Source organism: Gopherus flavomarginatus, chromosome 5 (genome assembly GCF_025201925.1).
Source record: "Gopherus flavomarginatus isolate rGopFla2 chromosome 5, rGopFla2.mat.asm, whole genome shotgun sequence".
NCBI classification, from domain to species: domain Eukaryota; kingdom Metazoa; phylum Chordata; order Testudines; family Testudinidae; genus Gopherus; species Gopherus flavomarginatus.
Genome location: NC_066621.1, coordinates 72,405,466 through 72,423,119, shown reverse-complemented (window position 1 = coordinate 72,423,119; position 17,654 = coordinate 72,405,466). Strand labels below are relative to the sequence as shown.

The 17,654-nt window shown below is 40.2% G+C and overlaps 1 protein-coding gene across 1 annotated transcript; it reads left to right on the top strand.

Annotated features, from left to right (window-relative positions):
* The first annotated feature begins 293 nt into the window (after window positions 1-293).
* On the top strand, window positions 294-3,345 carry LOC127052128 (P2Y purinoceptor 1-like). The gene is made up of 2 exons (XM_050955454.1): window positions 294-320; window positions 2,365-3,345. The coding sequence occupies exons 1-2, from the start codon at window positions 294-296 to the stop codon at window positions 3,343-3,345; spliced, it is 1,008 nt and encodes a 335-aa protein (XP_050811411.1).
* Window positions 3,346-17,654: the final 14,309 nt, after the last annotated feature.

Here is a 17,654-nt window from a genome sequence, read left to right as displayed (position 1 = left end):
TTGTTTTTTATTTTTGAAACTAGCAAAATTAGAAAGAAATTAGAATTTGGAACAATACAGAAAATCTATCTTGACTCACTTTCAGCTTTGAGAAAAAAACACTTCAGATTTCCACCCAGTGTAATCAGATACCTGCCTATATATGGAACACCCTCCACTCCTCCTGTGCAGATGCAAAGCCATTATATCTGTGATAATATTCACACATCTGTCATGTCAGGGAGCCGGGAAGTTACCTTAGTAAGTGGGTAAATAAAGGAGCAAACAGCTATACAAAACAGAACAGTATTGGGATGAGGATGGGGAGAACGCCTGGCCAGGTAAGTGCTTGCCATGTCTCTCTTTTTTTGGGGTGGTGGTGGTGTCCATGATTTCATATGAAGCTGGATGTGTGAAGTTTCCTGACTCAGTGTTTAAGTACGATTACTCTAGTCCAGGCAGTCATGGGCAATTCTGGGACTTTATAGTTAACTACTGCAAAAGGTATCCACAGTTTATAGTTCTTAGCACAATAAATGAAGTAAAGAAGATACACTATCATCAAAGCAACACTTTCTTTGTTCCTTTTAGACAAACAGATTTTTACAACTCATTTTAGAATCTCTTCCTTGCAGTCCTGATACAGTATGGCAGGTGGTGCTAAATTAATTAAAATAGAGCACAGTCCACAAAACGTACAAGAAATGGGGGAGTGGGGGAGAGAATTTTTTCAGTCTTTAATATTGTACATTTAACTCAGGTAGATCATTTCTTATGGTAAGAACTGAGGTTTAGTTTGGTTTTTAGAGCCAGATTTTTGCATAATAGTATCCATTTCTGTGGGCATTGAGTAATTGTGGATTCATTTTGTCTCTGCAATTGTGTGCTTCAAATCAAGGCTTTTAGATGGCTAAGTGAATCAAATGTTAAACAAATTATGGCTGACTGAATATTTGCTACTTGATCCATCTGGCCAGAATGTGATGTCTGTACTCATGAAGAACAATAATTTACACCAGAGGGATTCCCTTTGAAATCAGTGTGGCTAGCTGTGAATTAACATACTTCTCAACTTGTGGAAGGGTATCGTAGTTGAGCCCCTAGTCATTTGTTACTAAGGACTAATTTGAAGACTGTGCCATGAGTCTGGGTTGTCCTCTCACACCGGAGTTACTCTGCTGAAATCAGTGAGGTTACAGTGGAATAAGAGGAGAATAAGTTCACAAATCTTTTTTCAGGAGACTAGTGAAAAGTCCATTCCAGAGGTCCTGGTCCCTCACTAATTTCTCTGGGACTTGTCTCTCATTGATGTGAGAGAGGATAAAATACAAGTTCAGGATTGCAGATAGCTGGAGTCCCCAGGGATTCTTTGCTAAAAGATATAGTCACAGCAAGGGAACAAACGACCGTATAGAATGACACTTGTTGATGAAGCAGAACTTCTAGATCTCAAGTCTTGCTGGTGGCTTGAGTGTACAGCAGTGGATGATTACTTTATCAAGTATATTTTCACTCTTTTTCTCTGCATTAACTGTCTGCTCACAGTTTTCTCAAATTTATTTGCTATTCAAAATTGTAATTTCTGTGAGTGCATTTTGGTCCATAGATCCTTTCACAAGAAGATAGTTCATTATGGATTTCTAGTATATGACATTCAAGCTTTGTTGACTAGTTTTCACTTGGCATATAGGTTACACTGCATGTTTTTCGCTCCTGTTTGGTTGAGCATAACTTCTAGAAACAGGTTTTGGTGCAGATAGTCACAGCTACGGACTAAAAATGTGTTTGCGACAATTATGCTCCAATATTTGCTTAAAATTTGCCATTTCTGGGAACACTCCCACCAGCAGACTAGTTTGCTTGGAAGTTCACAGAAAGCAAACACAACATGGATATGAATTCACTGAAATGAATACTAACAAATACTTTTCATTTTGGCCCTGCTCTAGCATGAAGGGTGAGAAAATCAGGATTAAGTCCACTGAAGTCAGTGTAGTTACATCAGTGTACATGACAGATGAATCAGCCCTGCAGTTACTATTATGGGTTTTGATCTAAAGCCTATAGAAGTCAGTGACAGCCTCTATTGATTTCAGTGGGCTATGGATCTAGGGTGACCAGATGTCCCGATTTTATAGGGACAGCCCCAATATTTGGGACTTTTTCTTATATAGGTACCTATTACCCCCTAACCCTATTCTGATTTTTCTCATTTGCTATCTGATCACCCTGTACGGATCAGAACTATAATGATTTATTTGTCATGACAAGACCAGTGAGCAAAGGCTCAGACATCTCATTTTGGTTATGATGGGAGGTGGACAGACTTTATTCAGTTTATAATGTTGAGCTTCAGTGAAACCAGTTTGCTTTGTATTTGGACAGAAAGCAGAGGCTGACTTCTGTGGAAGTGCTGGCACCATCCTAGGCACCATCCAGAGGACTCTCATCCCAGGGACCTTTCTTTTTATCCTGGCTGTGGGACTAACTTTGAACATGCCTGTCATCTGGATCCTCATGTTCCGGGTGAAGCGCTGGAACAGGAGCACTATTTTCCTTTGTAACTTAGTTTTGGCTGACATCACTTGGATCTTAACCCTCCCCTTTCTGATCTACTACCATCTAAATCAGCTACATTGGATCTTTGGAGATGCTCTTTGTAAGATTACCAGGACAATTTACCATGTTTGCTATTACTGCAGCATCTACTTTGTCACTTGTCTGAGTGTGGATCGCTATTTGGCTATAGTGCATCCGCTAAAGTCTCTGTGGTTGTTAAATAAACAACAATCACTATTGATTTGCCTCTCCATATGGGTAGTAACTAGCTTGGCCAGTGTGCCAGTCCCCTTCGTTGCCAACACCCAGGTATGCCCAGACAACAAAACTATTTGTTCTCTTTATGTATTTTCCAGTTCCACCTATATAACGCTTCCTTTTTCCATGTGCTGCACAGTTGTCGGCTGCTTGCTGCCTTTCGTTGCTATCTGTTACTGTTACTGCAGCAGTGTCAGGACACTGCAAAAGACTGGCCTTCATCACTTTCAGAAAAGGGATAAGCTCACCAAGCTCATGTACTCTGTTCTGATAATTTTTGCACTCCTTTATTTCCCTTACCACCTGTCAAGAAACACATGTATCTTCTTAAGAGCATTGTGGCCCAATGGCAATAGGTCCATTGAGCATGCAGACACCATGTTCTTTGTAGAGGTAGCAGTGTGTAGCCTCAATACTTGCATCAACCCTCTCTTCTGTTTCCTGGCAGGAGGGGATTTTCGAGACCAGGTTTGCAAAATAGCCTCCTCTTATTGTCACACCAAAACCTGGAGGAGTCAACAGCAAAGGACATCTGTGTACCCAGTATAACTCCATTCCCCCACAAAACCAATTTTGTCAAGCTGAAAATTAGGGCAAAATTTTAGTCCCATTGAAATCAACAGAAAAACTCCATTGACTTCAGTTGTCAGGAGATCACGGATTATATAGTACCTTGGAGATGCTTTGATCTCTCAGATTTGTAAGAACCATTAACTTGGGAAATGTAATTCTGGCGATGTGGGAGATGGTTGTAAGCAATAAAATTATTCAGGAAGTCCCAGAGACTAAAATTTGTGTGAATCCTGGTTCCATTTTATTCAAAACACCAAAAACTAAGGAGGTAGTGAACAGAACTGGCTGGTAAATGAACTTAACATCACAAAAAGTATTACTATTTCAAAAGGTTCAAAACTGATCCTTTTTTTGGTCAAAATTGAAAATGTTAACAAAATGCTAACTAGCATTTTTCACTTGCCAGAGCCCCCATTCTGATGAACAAATATGTTTGTTTATTGAATCTTGTTTTCAATTTTGATAAAATTTTCAATACTTTTGATTTATTTCAAAAATATTAAAAAAAATGTAATTTTTTAAATGGAAACAAATTATATGTTGACAATTTTTCATAAATTTTGTTTTGAGAAAAGCCCATCTTGCTACAAAAACTTTTCACTCAAAAAATAAGATACCTTGGGTATAAGAAAATGTCTGCTTCTGGCAATGATTTCAAAGGTTGGCGAGGACAGATGTTTGCATTATTTTTGCTCATCTTAGAAAGTAGACAGGTTTCAGAGTGGTAGCCGTGTTAGTCTGTATCAGCATAAACAACGAGGAGTCCTTGTGGCACCTTAGAGCCAAAGAAATTTTTTGGGGCATAAGCTTTTGTGGGCTAAAACCCACTTAATCAGATGCATAGAGTGAAAAATACAGGAGGCAGGTATATATAGTACTGCACAGGAAAAGGGGAGCGTTGCCTTACCAAGTGGGCAGTCAGTGCTAACGAGCCAATTCAATTAAGCTGGAAGTGGCCTATTCTCAACAGTTGACAGGAAGGGGTAAACACCAAAGGAGGGAAAATTACTTCTGTAGTGCTAACAATGCCAATGCAATCAAGGTGGCTGTAAGCCAGCAGTGTCGGGGCTCGTCCCTCTCAGGCGCAGCGAGGAGCCAGGGCGCCTCCTTACACACAGCAGTCCGGGTAGGCCTAACCCCTCAGCAGGCGCTGAGGGAATAAAGGGTCTGCAAACAAAGTAGATCAGCCCAGGCCCTTGGGCAGGGCGAGGCAGTCAGCAGTTCAAGCTCAGGTCTCCAGCAGGCTGAGCAAACAAAGTATATCAGCCCAGGCCCTTGGACAGGGCAGGGCAGTAAGCAGTTCAGGCTCAGGCCTTCAGCAGGCTGAGCAAACAAAGTAGATCAGCCCAGGCCCTTGGACAGGGCAGGGCAGTCAGCAGTTCAGGCTCAGGCCTTCAGCAGGCTGAGCAAACAAAGTAGATCAGCCCAGGCCCTTGGACAGGGCAGGGCAGTAAGCAGTTCAAGCTCAGGTCTCCAGCAGGCTGAGCAAACAAAGTATATCAGCCCAGGCCCTTGGACAGGGTGCGGCAGTAGCAGTTCAGGCTCAGGCCTTCAGCAGGCTGAGCAAACACAGTATATCATACGTACACCCAGAAGACCTCCTCAGGCCAGGAGAGAGGGGGAGTCTGCCACCCTTAGGAGGGTGGCAGGGGGAACACAGGCCCTCCCACTCCATTGCGTTCCAGCCCGGGGCCCTAGCAGCGGCAAAGGCATGCTGCTGTCAGTGAGGATCCTGGCTGAAACACACTGACATGGGTTCAGGCTCTTCAGGAGCCAAACCAGGGTCGGCTACCCCCAGGCCACTTCCGACCTCCCCCTCTCTGGGTACCTGTCTCTTGCCAGCTTCGTCTGGGGGGTCCCAGACCATGGGGTCCTCCGGGTACCGGTCATAGGGAGGCTCAGGCCGCTCCTCAGGATACCGGTTGTAGGGAAGCTCAGGCCGCTCCTCGGGGTACCGGGCACAAGGCAGGTCAGGCCGACGTTCCTCCGGGTACCGGGTATGAGGCAAGTCCGGCCAGCGTTCCTCCGGGTAGTGAGCGCAGGGCAGGTCAGGCTAGTGCTCCTCCAGATACCGAGCGCAAGGCAGGTCAGGCCAGCGTTCCTCCGGGTAGTGAGCACAGGGTAGGCTGGGCCCGGCGGGAGCTCGGGCACCAGCATCTGTCCTCTCCGGCAGCCGGTCACCAACTGAGCGCTTGGGCCGGCCTTTTATACTTCCTGTCCCTCCCCCCTTGACTTCTGGGGGGCGGGGACAGGCGGTGGTGGCTCTGCCCACTGAGGCACCTGATCTGGCTCGTCCCTCTCAGGCGCGGCGGGGAGCCAGGGCGCCTCCTTACAGTGGCCCATTTCCAACAGTCAACTTTCTTGATCCTCCACCAATTCTACCTCATGAGTAATCCACAATTTCTCCATTCTGGCTGCATTGCAGCTACCTGGATTTACTCCTTGTGCAGATTCTCCCTGTGCTATAAGGCCAACGGAAAAATCAGTAGATTATGATAATACCTTTTGTAGCTTATTCATACCAAACATATTGTGCTGGATAACCATTCATAGGTCAGCTCATTTCTCTAAGAACATATACTGAAACACTGGGAGATACCAGGTGCTTGGATGCAATCAGGAACTGAAAAGCTTAGTTTACACTATCTTTTTTCCTCATCCACAGAGACCAGAATGGGCTTGATTATGATCTTCCTTACACTGACATAAAATCAAAGGAATTACACCAGAATGAAACTGAGATCAAATTGAGATCAAAATCAGGCCCAGGTGTTTCACAATCCTTATCAGCCACTCGTTAATCTTTTTCATTTTAAAATGTTTATTAGTTGATTTACATCTTTCCATAACCCTTTATGAAACAGCAAAGGATTCATTAAGAAAAGGTCTTGGAGAAGAGGGTGAAAGAGGCTAAAATCTAAGATGATGGAATCCTTAACTAAATGGGACACATTCATTAAGAATAAATAAAGCCTCATTTTCAGAAGCACTGAACACCCAGAGCTCCCACTGATTTCAGTGGGAGCTCAGCACTTCTGAAAAATCAGGCCACAAAACTAACTAGAGACAACTTCTGCTTATAGAGTGGCATTGCTCATACCTGGCCTTTTGCACCACTTTGCTCCTTTACAGGGAAGTGGAGCATGGATAGAATGGCCATTCATGGTGGCTCCTATTCCAATATGTGCCAAGGAAAGGTTTCATGCTGGCATTCAGATAGCTTACTGGGAGCAGACAGGGAACGAAAGAGTGGATCAGCACTTGTGAGGATCCAGAACCTATGCCTAAGGGCTAGTGAGAATCTGCTTTCAGCCCCACAGATTGGCCATAGGTTTAGAAAGGATTTCCAGCCCTTGCATCCCTGAAGAATTCCCTGCATAAGCACTAATGCTCTCTAAGGACATGTCTACACTACCCACCCAATTGGTGGGCAGCTATCGATCCAACGGAGATTGATTTATCGTGTCAAGTCTAGACGTGATAAATTGACCCCTGAGCATTCACCCATCGACTCCTGTACTCCAGCGCCACGAGAGGCACAGGCAGAGTCGATGGGGGAGCAGCAACAGTCGACTCGCCGTGGTGAAGACACCACGGTAAGTAGACCTACGTATGTCGACTTCAGCTACGTTATTCACGTAGCTGAAGTTCAATAACCTAGATTGACACCCCCCCCCCCGCGCCAGTGTAGACCAGGGCTAAGAAGATTCCATTACATTTAAGGCAGTATTTAGCTTCCTGTAGTTTAGTCCCAACAGAGAAATTTGCAGACTTTCTTATAATTCCCTCCCTTCTGTGCCCCACCAAATCCTACTATTTTTCTCTCAGTTGACACACACACCCATTACCATTCAGGATTTATGACTTACTCATCATGCTTCTAGTCAAGGAGGACTGATGAGGGCTCGCTGTTAATACTGCTTCTCGGAGGTTGGGTGGCTTTTGAATAACAGGCAATTGATTTATTAAGCTTTTTGGAAAAGAACAGTCAAGGCACAGTGTATGTGTGAAGTTAAGATTCCCGTGCAGACTGAGACAGACTGCAGTGCTTGATACCTTAGGTGTAATGCTAACCAGATGTGAAGGTACTTCTGGATGATTTATGACGCATACTGATGATGAGGCATGCACCATGCGGAGGGTGATTAATATTCTTGTCATAAATCACAAAAAGCAGGCATCATGCTATGAAAATCTATGGAAGCAAAGAAACCAACTCAGTTTAGAGGGTGACATAATATTAGACTCGCTGGACTCATGGATTCAATAGAGATCTTTAGCAAGATAAATTGCCTCCAGGGAATGGTGTTTCCAGTAGAAGAGAGTGTGAAGGTGAACACAACCATGCAAACAGAAAGGACTTTTAGAAAGTATTTGCATCCCAGAAATTCAGTCTAGGAGATTGTGTCTAATGAAGAACTTTCAAATTAGTGCTAATAAGAAGTCAAAACTTTATGATTGGCCTGATTCAAAACTCACTGAAGACTCCCGTTGGAGCCTTTGCAATTAATTCAATGGGCTTTGGATTGGGCCCTTTGAAAGAAGCTGACAACCAAAAGTCATGAATATCTGACAACATGCTCAGTGTGAAAGGAACTGGTGGTCTCCAGTTCTTAGTAGATAAGTGCTGTGTCACAATTGGCTCTAATTGATACCAATATTGGGAGGCTGAACAAAGAAAATCAACCTTCTGCTGGTAGCATCTGACTCAGATAATGAAAAAGAACATACATTGGTCCACACTACTTTGGATGGCTATTGAGCAGAACCCCTAATCAGCATGGACGCATGTCCCTGGAATGGTGGTTGAAGCATGAAGGGAGATATCAATCTTTAGTGCATCTGGCACATAAATATCTTGCAACGCTGGCTACAACAGTGTCATGAGAACGCCACTTCTCACTTTCAGGTAACATTGTAAACCAGAAGCATGCAGTATTATCTGCAAATATAAATAAACTTGTTTGTCTGAGTGATTTGCTGAACAAGAAGTAGGGCTGAGTGGACTTGCAGGCTCTAAAATTTTACATTGTTTAATTTTTGAATGCAGGGGTTGGTATTTTTTGCATAATTCTACATTTTTAAGTTCAACTTTCATGATAAGGGGATTGCACTACAGTACTTGTATTAGGTGAACTGAAAGATGTTTCTTTTGTTTTTTTACAGTGCAAATACTTGTAATAAAAATAAATATAAAGTGAGCACTGTACACTTTGTATTCTGTGTTGTAATTTAAATCAATATATTTGAAAATGTAGAAAAATATCCAAAATATGTAATAAATTTCAATTGGTATTCTATTGTTTAACAATGCAATTAAAACATGATTTTTTAAAATTGTGATTAATGTTTTTGAGTTAATTGTGTGAGTTAACTGCAATTAATCAACAGTCTAGCTCCTTGCCCTGAAGAGCTTTCATTCTCCACTAGACTTAGTAATTTTATGCTGCAGGTTTTCTATAGCCTGGGATATAAGCATGTGGAGCCTGGTCCTGCATTACTGGAGTCAATGGGAGTAGGACCAGGACAAAGCTCTTGAAGAGGTCAGTGAGGTGCACAGCCATAGGGTTCCTGAAAGGAGCATACATTGCTATGTGATACACCAAATCCATCCCATATCAAGCATGGGGAATGGTACTTTCCTTCCAATTTGGTCTAGCTGGTCATCTAATTGCACACACCCAATTGCATTTGAAGCCACAGAGTCTTCTAACAAAGCCAAATAGCTATTCCAGGCCATAGTGGGTCCTTTCCCAACATATAACAAGAATGTTTGTGTATAAAAGGTGTAAAATTAGCCATCATATGATGAAATGAAAATGAGATGAACCAGGTCCCCAGCCTCAGGTTAGTCTGTTCCCCGGAGACATTTGGAAATGAACTCTGTGTTCAAGAGAAGCCAATGTTTCCATTTATACAAGATCACTTCAGGAAAACAGGAGGGTGCAGTGTTTCAGTTTCAAACTAACAAGTGTCTTACACCCCTGATCCCTTGTTCCCTTGAACACAGCACAGTCGTCAGCAAGCTCATTAGCAGTGTCCTAAAACAAAGCAGAGGTTTTCCTGCCATTTTTAATGATGTACTGTTTAGATGTTCCCAGAGGGAAAACTGAGAAACACCTTAGGTATTCAACAAAACTGCGGCAATACAGTCATTCTGTTGCACAGGTTCCCTCAGAACCTTTTAAAAGCTTCAGTTCTCTTTAATGTCTTGTGGTAAGAAAAAGGACATTTATTCTCATGTTTGCCTTGAAAAATGTGGACTCTTTCCCATAAGAAAATATCTACCACCATTTACTGCTCTAAATATTTATTGTGAAAAAAAGCCAAAATCTTTGTTGCTCATATGCAGTAAAAGAATCATGTTTCGAAAGATAACAGAATATCAAAGAGAGATTCTTATGTCAACAAAACCACAGACAAATAACAACTAGAGCTGATTGGGTATTTTTTGTATTAATGTGATAATGAGAAAAATAAAATAAAAATTGTCCTCAGAAAAGTAAGAGCCATTGCAAAATTTTTGCCATCTTAGACTGGTTTTATAAGAAACTTTGCAGGTAAGAACTTGTCTGTTCAAGAAGAATAGTTACATGACAGACAAATGACTCATTAGGGCTCAAAGTTGCTCATTAACATAGTGCAGTTTTCCTGATTTTCTAAAAACCTTTAGTTGAGCATCTCCATAGATAAGAAAACCCTCCAAATTGGGGTAGCCTATTGTGGGGACTTTTTTATGCTTAAGAGGTATTTTTAGAACTGGAGGGCCAAGGGGTCAAGGACCCAAAAATCACCTTTAAAATAATATAAAAGCAACAAAGCAACAAAAGGAAATTGACACTGTGCTTCCAAAGGGACAGGGACAGATCCTTATTTATGCAAAGACCCTTTTGCACAGCTCTGGCAATGTGATGGTGCACTAAAGTAGCATAAATTATATTTACATTCACTTTAATCCCCCCTTTACACTGACAGAGTGGTGTAAAGTAGCCTTAATGTAATGAAGAATAAGCCGCGCTTGTCTGTTGTATAAGATTTAATTCACCTTTTAAACACAGCAATAAAGGATGTTATTAAAACAAAAATAGATTAGATTAAATATAGTAAGGTAAAATAGGAGTCTTGACAATTTATAATAATTAAATATCTCATAATAGCATTAATAAATGAACACACGTTAACACCAATGTGCTTGGCCAGATTTCAATTTAGGTAGTTACTTCTCATTGACTTAAATTCCACCACCATAAACTTTTGTACAGTGTTCCTATGCACTGCTAAAATTCTTGATGTTTCACCCAGAGGTAGTTGCACTTCTCTGTGTTATATGACTGATTACTAAAGACCTTTGGGATCCTTTGGTATTAAATTTTAGATGAGCACAAGATTGTAAATTATCAGCATTGCCGTGATAGCCAAGAATATAAGAATGGCCATACTGGGTCAGATCAAAGGTCCATCAAGCCCAGTACCCTGTCTTCTGACAGTGGCCAATGCCAGATGCTCCAGAGGGAATGAACAGAACAGGTGATCATCAAGTAATTCATCACCTGTTGCCCATTCCCAGCTTCTGGCAAACAGAGGCTAGAGACAGTGTCTCTGCCCACACTGGCTAACAGCCATTGATGGACCTATCCTCCACGAACTTATCAAGTTCTTTTTTGAACCCTGTTATAATCTTGGCCTTCACAACATCCTTTGGCAAGGAGTTCCACAGGTTGACTGTGAGTTATATGGAAAAAATACTTCCTTTTGTTTGTTTTAAACCTGCTGCCTATTAAATTAATTTGGTGATCTCTAGTTTGTGTGTTATGAGAAGGAGTAAATAACACTTCCTTATTTACTTTCTCCACACCAGTCATGATTTTATAGACCTCTATCATATCCCCCCTTAGTTGTATCTTTTCCAAGATGAAAAATCCCAGATTTATTAATCTCTCTTCATGTGAAAGCTGTTCCATATCCCTAATAAATTTTTGTTGCCCTTTTCTGAATATTTTCCAATTCCAATATATCTTTTTTAAGATGGGGCAACCATATCTGCAGGCAGTATTCAAGATGTGGGTATACCATGGACTTATATAGAGGCAAGACGATATTTTCTGTCTTATTATCTATCCCTTTCTTAATGATTCCCAACATTCTGTTTGTTGTTTTTTTTGACTGCTGCTGCACATTGAGTGGGTGTTTTCAGAGAACTTTCCACAATGACTCCAAGATCTCTTTCTTGAGCGGTAACAGCTAATTTAGACCCCCTCATTTTATATATATTGTTGGGATTATATTTTCCAATTTGCATTACTTTGCATTTATCAACATTGGATTTCATCTGCCGTTTTGTTACCTGGTCACTCAGTATTGTGAGATCCCTTTGTAGCTCTTTGCAGTTTGCTTGGGACTTAACTATCTTGTGTAGTATCTGCAAATTTTGCGAGCTCACTATTTACCCTTTTCCCCAGATCATTTATGAATATGTTGAATAGGACTGGTCCCAGAACAGATCCCTGGAGGACACTACTATTTTCCTCTCTCCATTCTGAGAACTGACCATTTATTCCTACCCTTTGTTTCCTATCTTTTAACCAGTTACTAATCCATAAGAGGATCTTCCCTCTTATTCCATGACAGCTTACTTTGCTTAAGAGACTTTGGTAAGGGAACTTGACAAAGGCTTTCTGAAAATCTAAGAATAAGTTAAGCATATTTATTTCTAAGGCATATATAAAATGTATGATAAATTTCTCTATGACAAGGCAGAAAACTGCGAGTGTTATAATGCAGTGCTGCTTTGTTTGGCACTTTAAATGGGCTTTGTCAATTGTTCAGAATTTCAATTAGAATATTTTGTTCAGTATCTAGTTGTCTATGTTAAAAGTAAACTAGTTGGAAAAAAATGAAACTAGAACCTCTCAATGTAGCTTGAAAATTTATAACTGTGGAGCAGTCAAATATGCTAACCTAAAATCAAACCCTCTCTATGTTCAGGCTGAAATACATTCTTACAGGAAAAACAAAAAATTAGTCCCCTTTACACTGCCTTATTCACTTCTACCACGAGAGGGCACAAGCAATGCCTTCAACCAAATAAAGCATGCCCTTGATTCTTATGTGTCAATTTAACTCTTGAATCAACCCAGAATCAGATTCTGACATTGTAATAAAACCCAGATGTGAATGCTTTAAAATAGGGGAAAAAAAACCTTCAAATAAATGTTCTGGATTAGTGCAATAATCTCATTTTTCTTTCTTATTAGAATTATCAATTTTATATCTTTGCCAAGCAAATGCAGCAACATGGAAGAGGAAGGAGGTTAGAGAGGACTTTGAAGTAAGTCAGTTTTTCACTGGAAGAGAAAACAGTGACAAAGGGAGTCTCAGAATATTTCACAATTTCATTTATTCTGTTCACTCTGAACAGAGTTTGCCAGAAGAGCTACACACAGAGGATTCTACTTGCCGAAAGAATGCCCAATCCAACCCTGTAGCCAGCTCCTCATTAGGTCCTGGGTATCTTTCTCTGTCTCTTTTCTTGTTTCCTACCTGTTCCTGTGCTCTCACCCCAAAGCCACAGGGCTGTATTTTCAATAAGCATGGACTAATTCGGGGTAGAGCTGAGCATTAACTTTCCTTCTGTCCAGCTGCTTAGGAACTCCTCAGCCTGTTTCAGTTAAAACCATATTCAATAGAGCCACAAGAGGAGAATACTTACAGGAGGTCTTTAAACTGGATCTCATACTGCTTTGTACTGCTATAGTTGAATAATATATTACGAAGTACAGCATATGCAGAGACATTATTTATTATTATTAGCCTTGTGAGAACTTCCAGACACCCCAGTGAGGATCAGGGTCCCATTGTGCTAGATGCTGTGCATACACACTAGAAGACACCATCCTGTCCTTGAAGAGTTTATCATCTGATAAACCAAGCAACATATGGAGGGTGGGGGAACAGGAAGCAATCAATTATATGCAGTTTTAGTACCTACTTTACAGAATCTGTCAATGTAATCCCTCAGTAGTCTTTACTTCCATATTTGCCTGTGTGGGACTGCAGTCATAACCTCAGGAGAAAGTGAGGATAGCTGGCTATGAAGCAGGTCTACAGCTACTTCTGAGATGGCATCTCAGACAAAATCAACAAGGAAGCAATGTTAACTAAACTACAACTACATGTGACATTGGCTGGCGTCCTGAGTGCTTCAACAACTGGGCTTCAGAGCAGGACACAGCACAGAGACCTCACTAATGGATGTCCTCCCATGACAATGGGTAAAGGCCACATTTGGGTTCTTAAGTGACTTGATCTTTGCAGCTTTCAACGGAGTTGACCATTGGTTAGATGCTACTAATCAGGCCTTCAGGATATAGCTAGATCAGCCAAAGGCTGCTCTAAATTCTGCCAAGGACAAGACCAGCACAGATCCCTGATGGGGAGAATGGTGCAAAGATGAGTTAAAGCCATCTTTGTGTTTCCTTTTCTTAGCTGTAGCTAAGGATCTACCACAGGATTTATTTAATGAGCAACCTATTAACATAAAACTATATTATAAATCAGTGGTTCTCAACTCATGACCAGTGGGCTGCTTGCGACCCAATCAGCACACAGCTGTGGCCCATGTGACATCCTCAGAGCCATACAGGTAGTATATATATTGTGTGGATGTGGCCCACATAAACATAGAGATCTGCATATGAGACTCATAGTAGTAAATAGGTTGAGAACCACTGTTATAAATGCACAGGAAATAGATGCCCATAGGTTTAATGAGCTATTGTTTCTTCCAGACTCTCTTCAATCAATTTCTCTGCCTTCACGCTTCCTATATGGCCTGACTTCTTTCTAAGAGAAATTACAGTTCTTTGCATCCCTTTGGGATTTTATAGTTCCCCAGTCCCAAAGAAGGTACCAAACTACACCATTGTTAAGGTGAAATCCTGGCTTTATTGATGTTAATGGTCAATTGACTTCAATGGGCCCAGAATTTCAGACTTAATCTGTGATCCTTGCTCACACTAGCATCGTTCCCAAATTGATTTGGATTCTGTTGCGGTCATGCACCTTACTGCTGAATTTTTATGGGATAAACAATTGTGATCCTCAAATAAATGTACTTTATATGATGCTATTTTACTGAAACAGATTTTCAAAGCCTCCAAGGGGCTCTGGGTACCCCAAAGTCTCAGGCTGAATGTGAATGTGTGCGTAGAGTGGAGGGTCTTTTAAATCTTTTAAATGTACATCTACAAAGTTGCACATTTGTAAATAGGATTCTATCATACAATACCACTTCATTTGTGGATCTGTGTGCATGTCACATAATAAGAAAGGACAATACATTTTGTAATGAGTGATGTAGCAAAAGCAAGGTTGCAGGCAATTGCTAGAGAATCCAAATATTTTTAAATTAATCAAAAATCACCAATTTATTTCACTGATACAATCTACAGATATATAATATGATAACACTGTACTGTGTTCATCAGTGACACAACTAAATTTAGCAAGCTGAGTCAGACACCCACTAAGAGATGTATATTATCAGGCTGATTTTGTAAATCTCTAGATACTATTGTGATGAGTACCATAGAAAACCTTAATGATGGATGGATCAATATTAATATGAAAAAATGAGCTTTGAAAAATACAATCATGAACTCTTAGCTTCTGTTTTGCTTAATTCATTTAGGAATATAGTCAGTCAAAAGACGTATAGGGAGACTGTGCAGTATTTGGTTCATTTCAGGCACACAAAACCTGCAGTCTTCAGTCAGAAAAAAACTTCCATTGACAGGTAGTGGGAATGCTGCCTGATCAAAGGGTGCAGGATCAATCATAAATACAATTGTCTGCACTCAGTTCCATGAGAAAAACTTCAAGGATGTGCAGTATCCTGCTGGACTCACACATCAACCTACAATTATTCCAAAAGCTTCTTCGAGAACAGTGTTCTTATTGGGTTGTTTGAGGCAGATTTATTTGCTTTCAACCAATGTGTGCAAACTCTCGCAGTGCTATCATAACTGGTATTTACTGCATAAGGGCCTGATCCAAAGCCCACCGAGGTCAATGAAAAAACTCCAATTGATTTCAAGTGTGTTGACAGAAAGACTTTAACAATAATAATTAACAATCATTCATATCTTCAGGCCACCAAATAAATAGGTAAATCTCTAGTGTCATTTAGAAGGCTGACTGGTCTGAGCATGTTTTATAGCACTGGCTATCATAGCTTCTTACTACGCAGTGCTTTCTGAACTGCAGTTGAAACAATTAGTAGAGCTCTCATTGGGAAATGACTCAGGAAACTGCTAATATTGTATATACTAGGCATAGTATACCCACTTCAGAATTACCACTACACCTATGGATGATACCATTTTAACTTTCCAGGATCCATCGTTAGAGTTTATTTTTATGTACATAAGAACTAGTTCATTTTTTTCAATGGAAGAGCACATCAGGCCTCTAAAGCTACTCTTGGGTAGTGCTAGGCTGGATATAGACTGACATGATCAATTATTATTTAGTTCTCCCAAGCCACTGAGCACTCCTTATTCAATGAGCTTTAATAGTAGCAGTACAATAAGAACATGGCAATGCTAAGGAATCCAATTCGGGCTTAGAGCCTGTTCATAGTAGGTACTGTGCAAATGAATAACACAGAGGTAAGCCTCTGAGGCAGAGACTAACATTATCAAGCCCTGATTCAGAAAAGCACACTTTTAAATTTAGACATGTGCTTAAATGCTTTCCTGAACAAGGATGCTTTTCTGAATCTAAGTCTAGAACATTTCCCCATTACTGACTGAATTACTCTCTATCCCTTCTGGGTCTTGGAAATGTCTATTAATAAAAAGGTTGTCTTAAATATCTCAATGGTAAACTGGAGAAATGAAACAACATGACACAATGGACAAATGCAGTTATCAGAATTATGGATGGCAATAGAGACTGTAATAAATCCTAAAGTTCTTTTCAACAAATGAAATGAGAAGCATAAGAAGAATCTATAATGAAACCTGCACTGAAGGCCACTTTCAGTATTTAGCATGCTGTATAAAGCAAAGCTGAATTATAGTATGAGGAAGCATCTTGTTTTAGGAGCATATAGTTTAAATGTACTTTCTATTGTGGTACTTTATGGTGCTTTCACATTTTGAAATACCTCTTCAAACTGGAATCTACTATCATTGCAATAGCTGCAGTGTTATAAGAATTGGCCTTACTGATATGAATGTGCTATGCTAATGTAAAATATCATTGTCCTTCCACCAGAGGGCAACATTAGTAAAAATATTTAAATAATCCAGAACAATTGTTTTTAGAATATTGTAGCAGGACTATATATTTTAGCAGGAAATTATTTTTTTCACCTGGTTTTTAAATTATTTTATTTATGGAAACTTTTGTTATAGGGAAAGTAAACAATACAAGGACTTCAATTTTCAAATAAATTTGCTTTGGGGTATAGAATTATGAATTTCCTTTTTTCTAATTAATAAATATTGTAATAGAAACTCTGAGATGGATTTCATATTAGCAAGAGGTCTAATATAAATGCAGTCATCTTGATTTAGAAATAAAACATTACTTTTAGCATGTACAATCAACTGCTGGGTGATTAAAATCGATAAATGACTACCAAATTCTGTTTGCATTGGACCTATGTAAGCTGGAAAGCTTGTCTCTTTCACTAAGGGAAGTTGGTCCAGTAAAATATATTACCTCGTCCACCTTGTCTTTCTACCAAATTCTGGAAAGATAAGATGACCAAACTCTCAGAACGTACCTTGATCACTGAAGTGGTGAAAAAATATCCTTTGTTAAAGTTATATTAGATATTCTACAAAAGTGTCATTAAAGGGCAGGACACAAAGGTATAAAAATTACACGTGTATAAGAGTGAGAAACCATATACATGTCTAATATAGAGATCTAAATTATGACAATATATTAGAGAGCTATAAATAATAAGCTAGAAATAAAATATGATCTTAGACAGATTCTATCTATGGAGAGACATCTGTTAGAGTATATCCGGTATTAATATTCCGAGGTATTTTGCAATTGGTGCCCTGTTTTTCCAGGAGCTCTGAATGCCTATCTTTAGCGAGATGATCACGTCCTTTATTTACATTAACAGCGCAACTGAATTAAGTACAATAGCCTCTGCATGCCCCAGACTCCCTTGTAAACGTGCTTTGTAGTTCTTGCTCTGAACAACAGGGTCGGGCTATGCGTCGGAAAAGGCGAGGGAATGGGAGGTGGGGGCGACGCGAGAG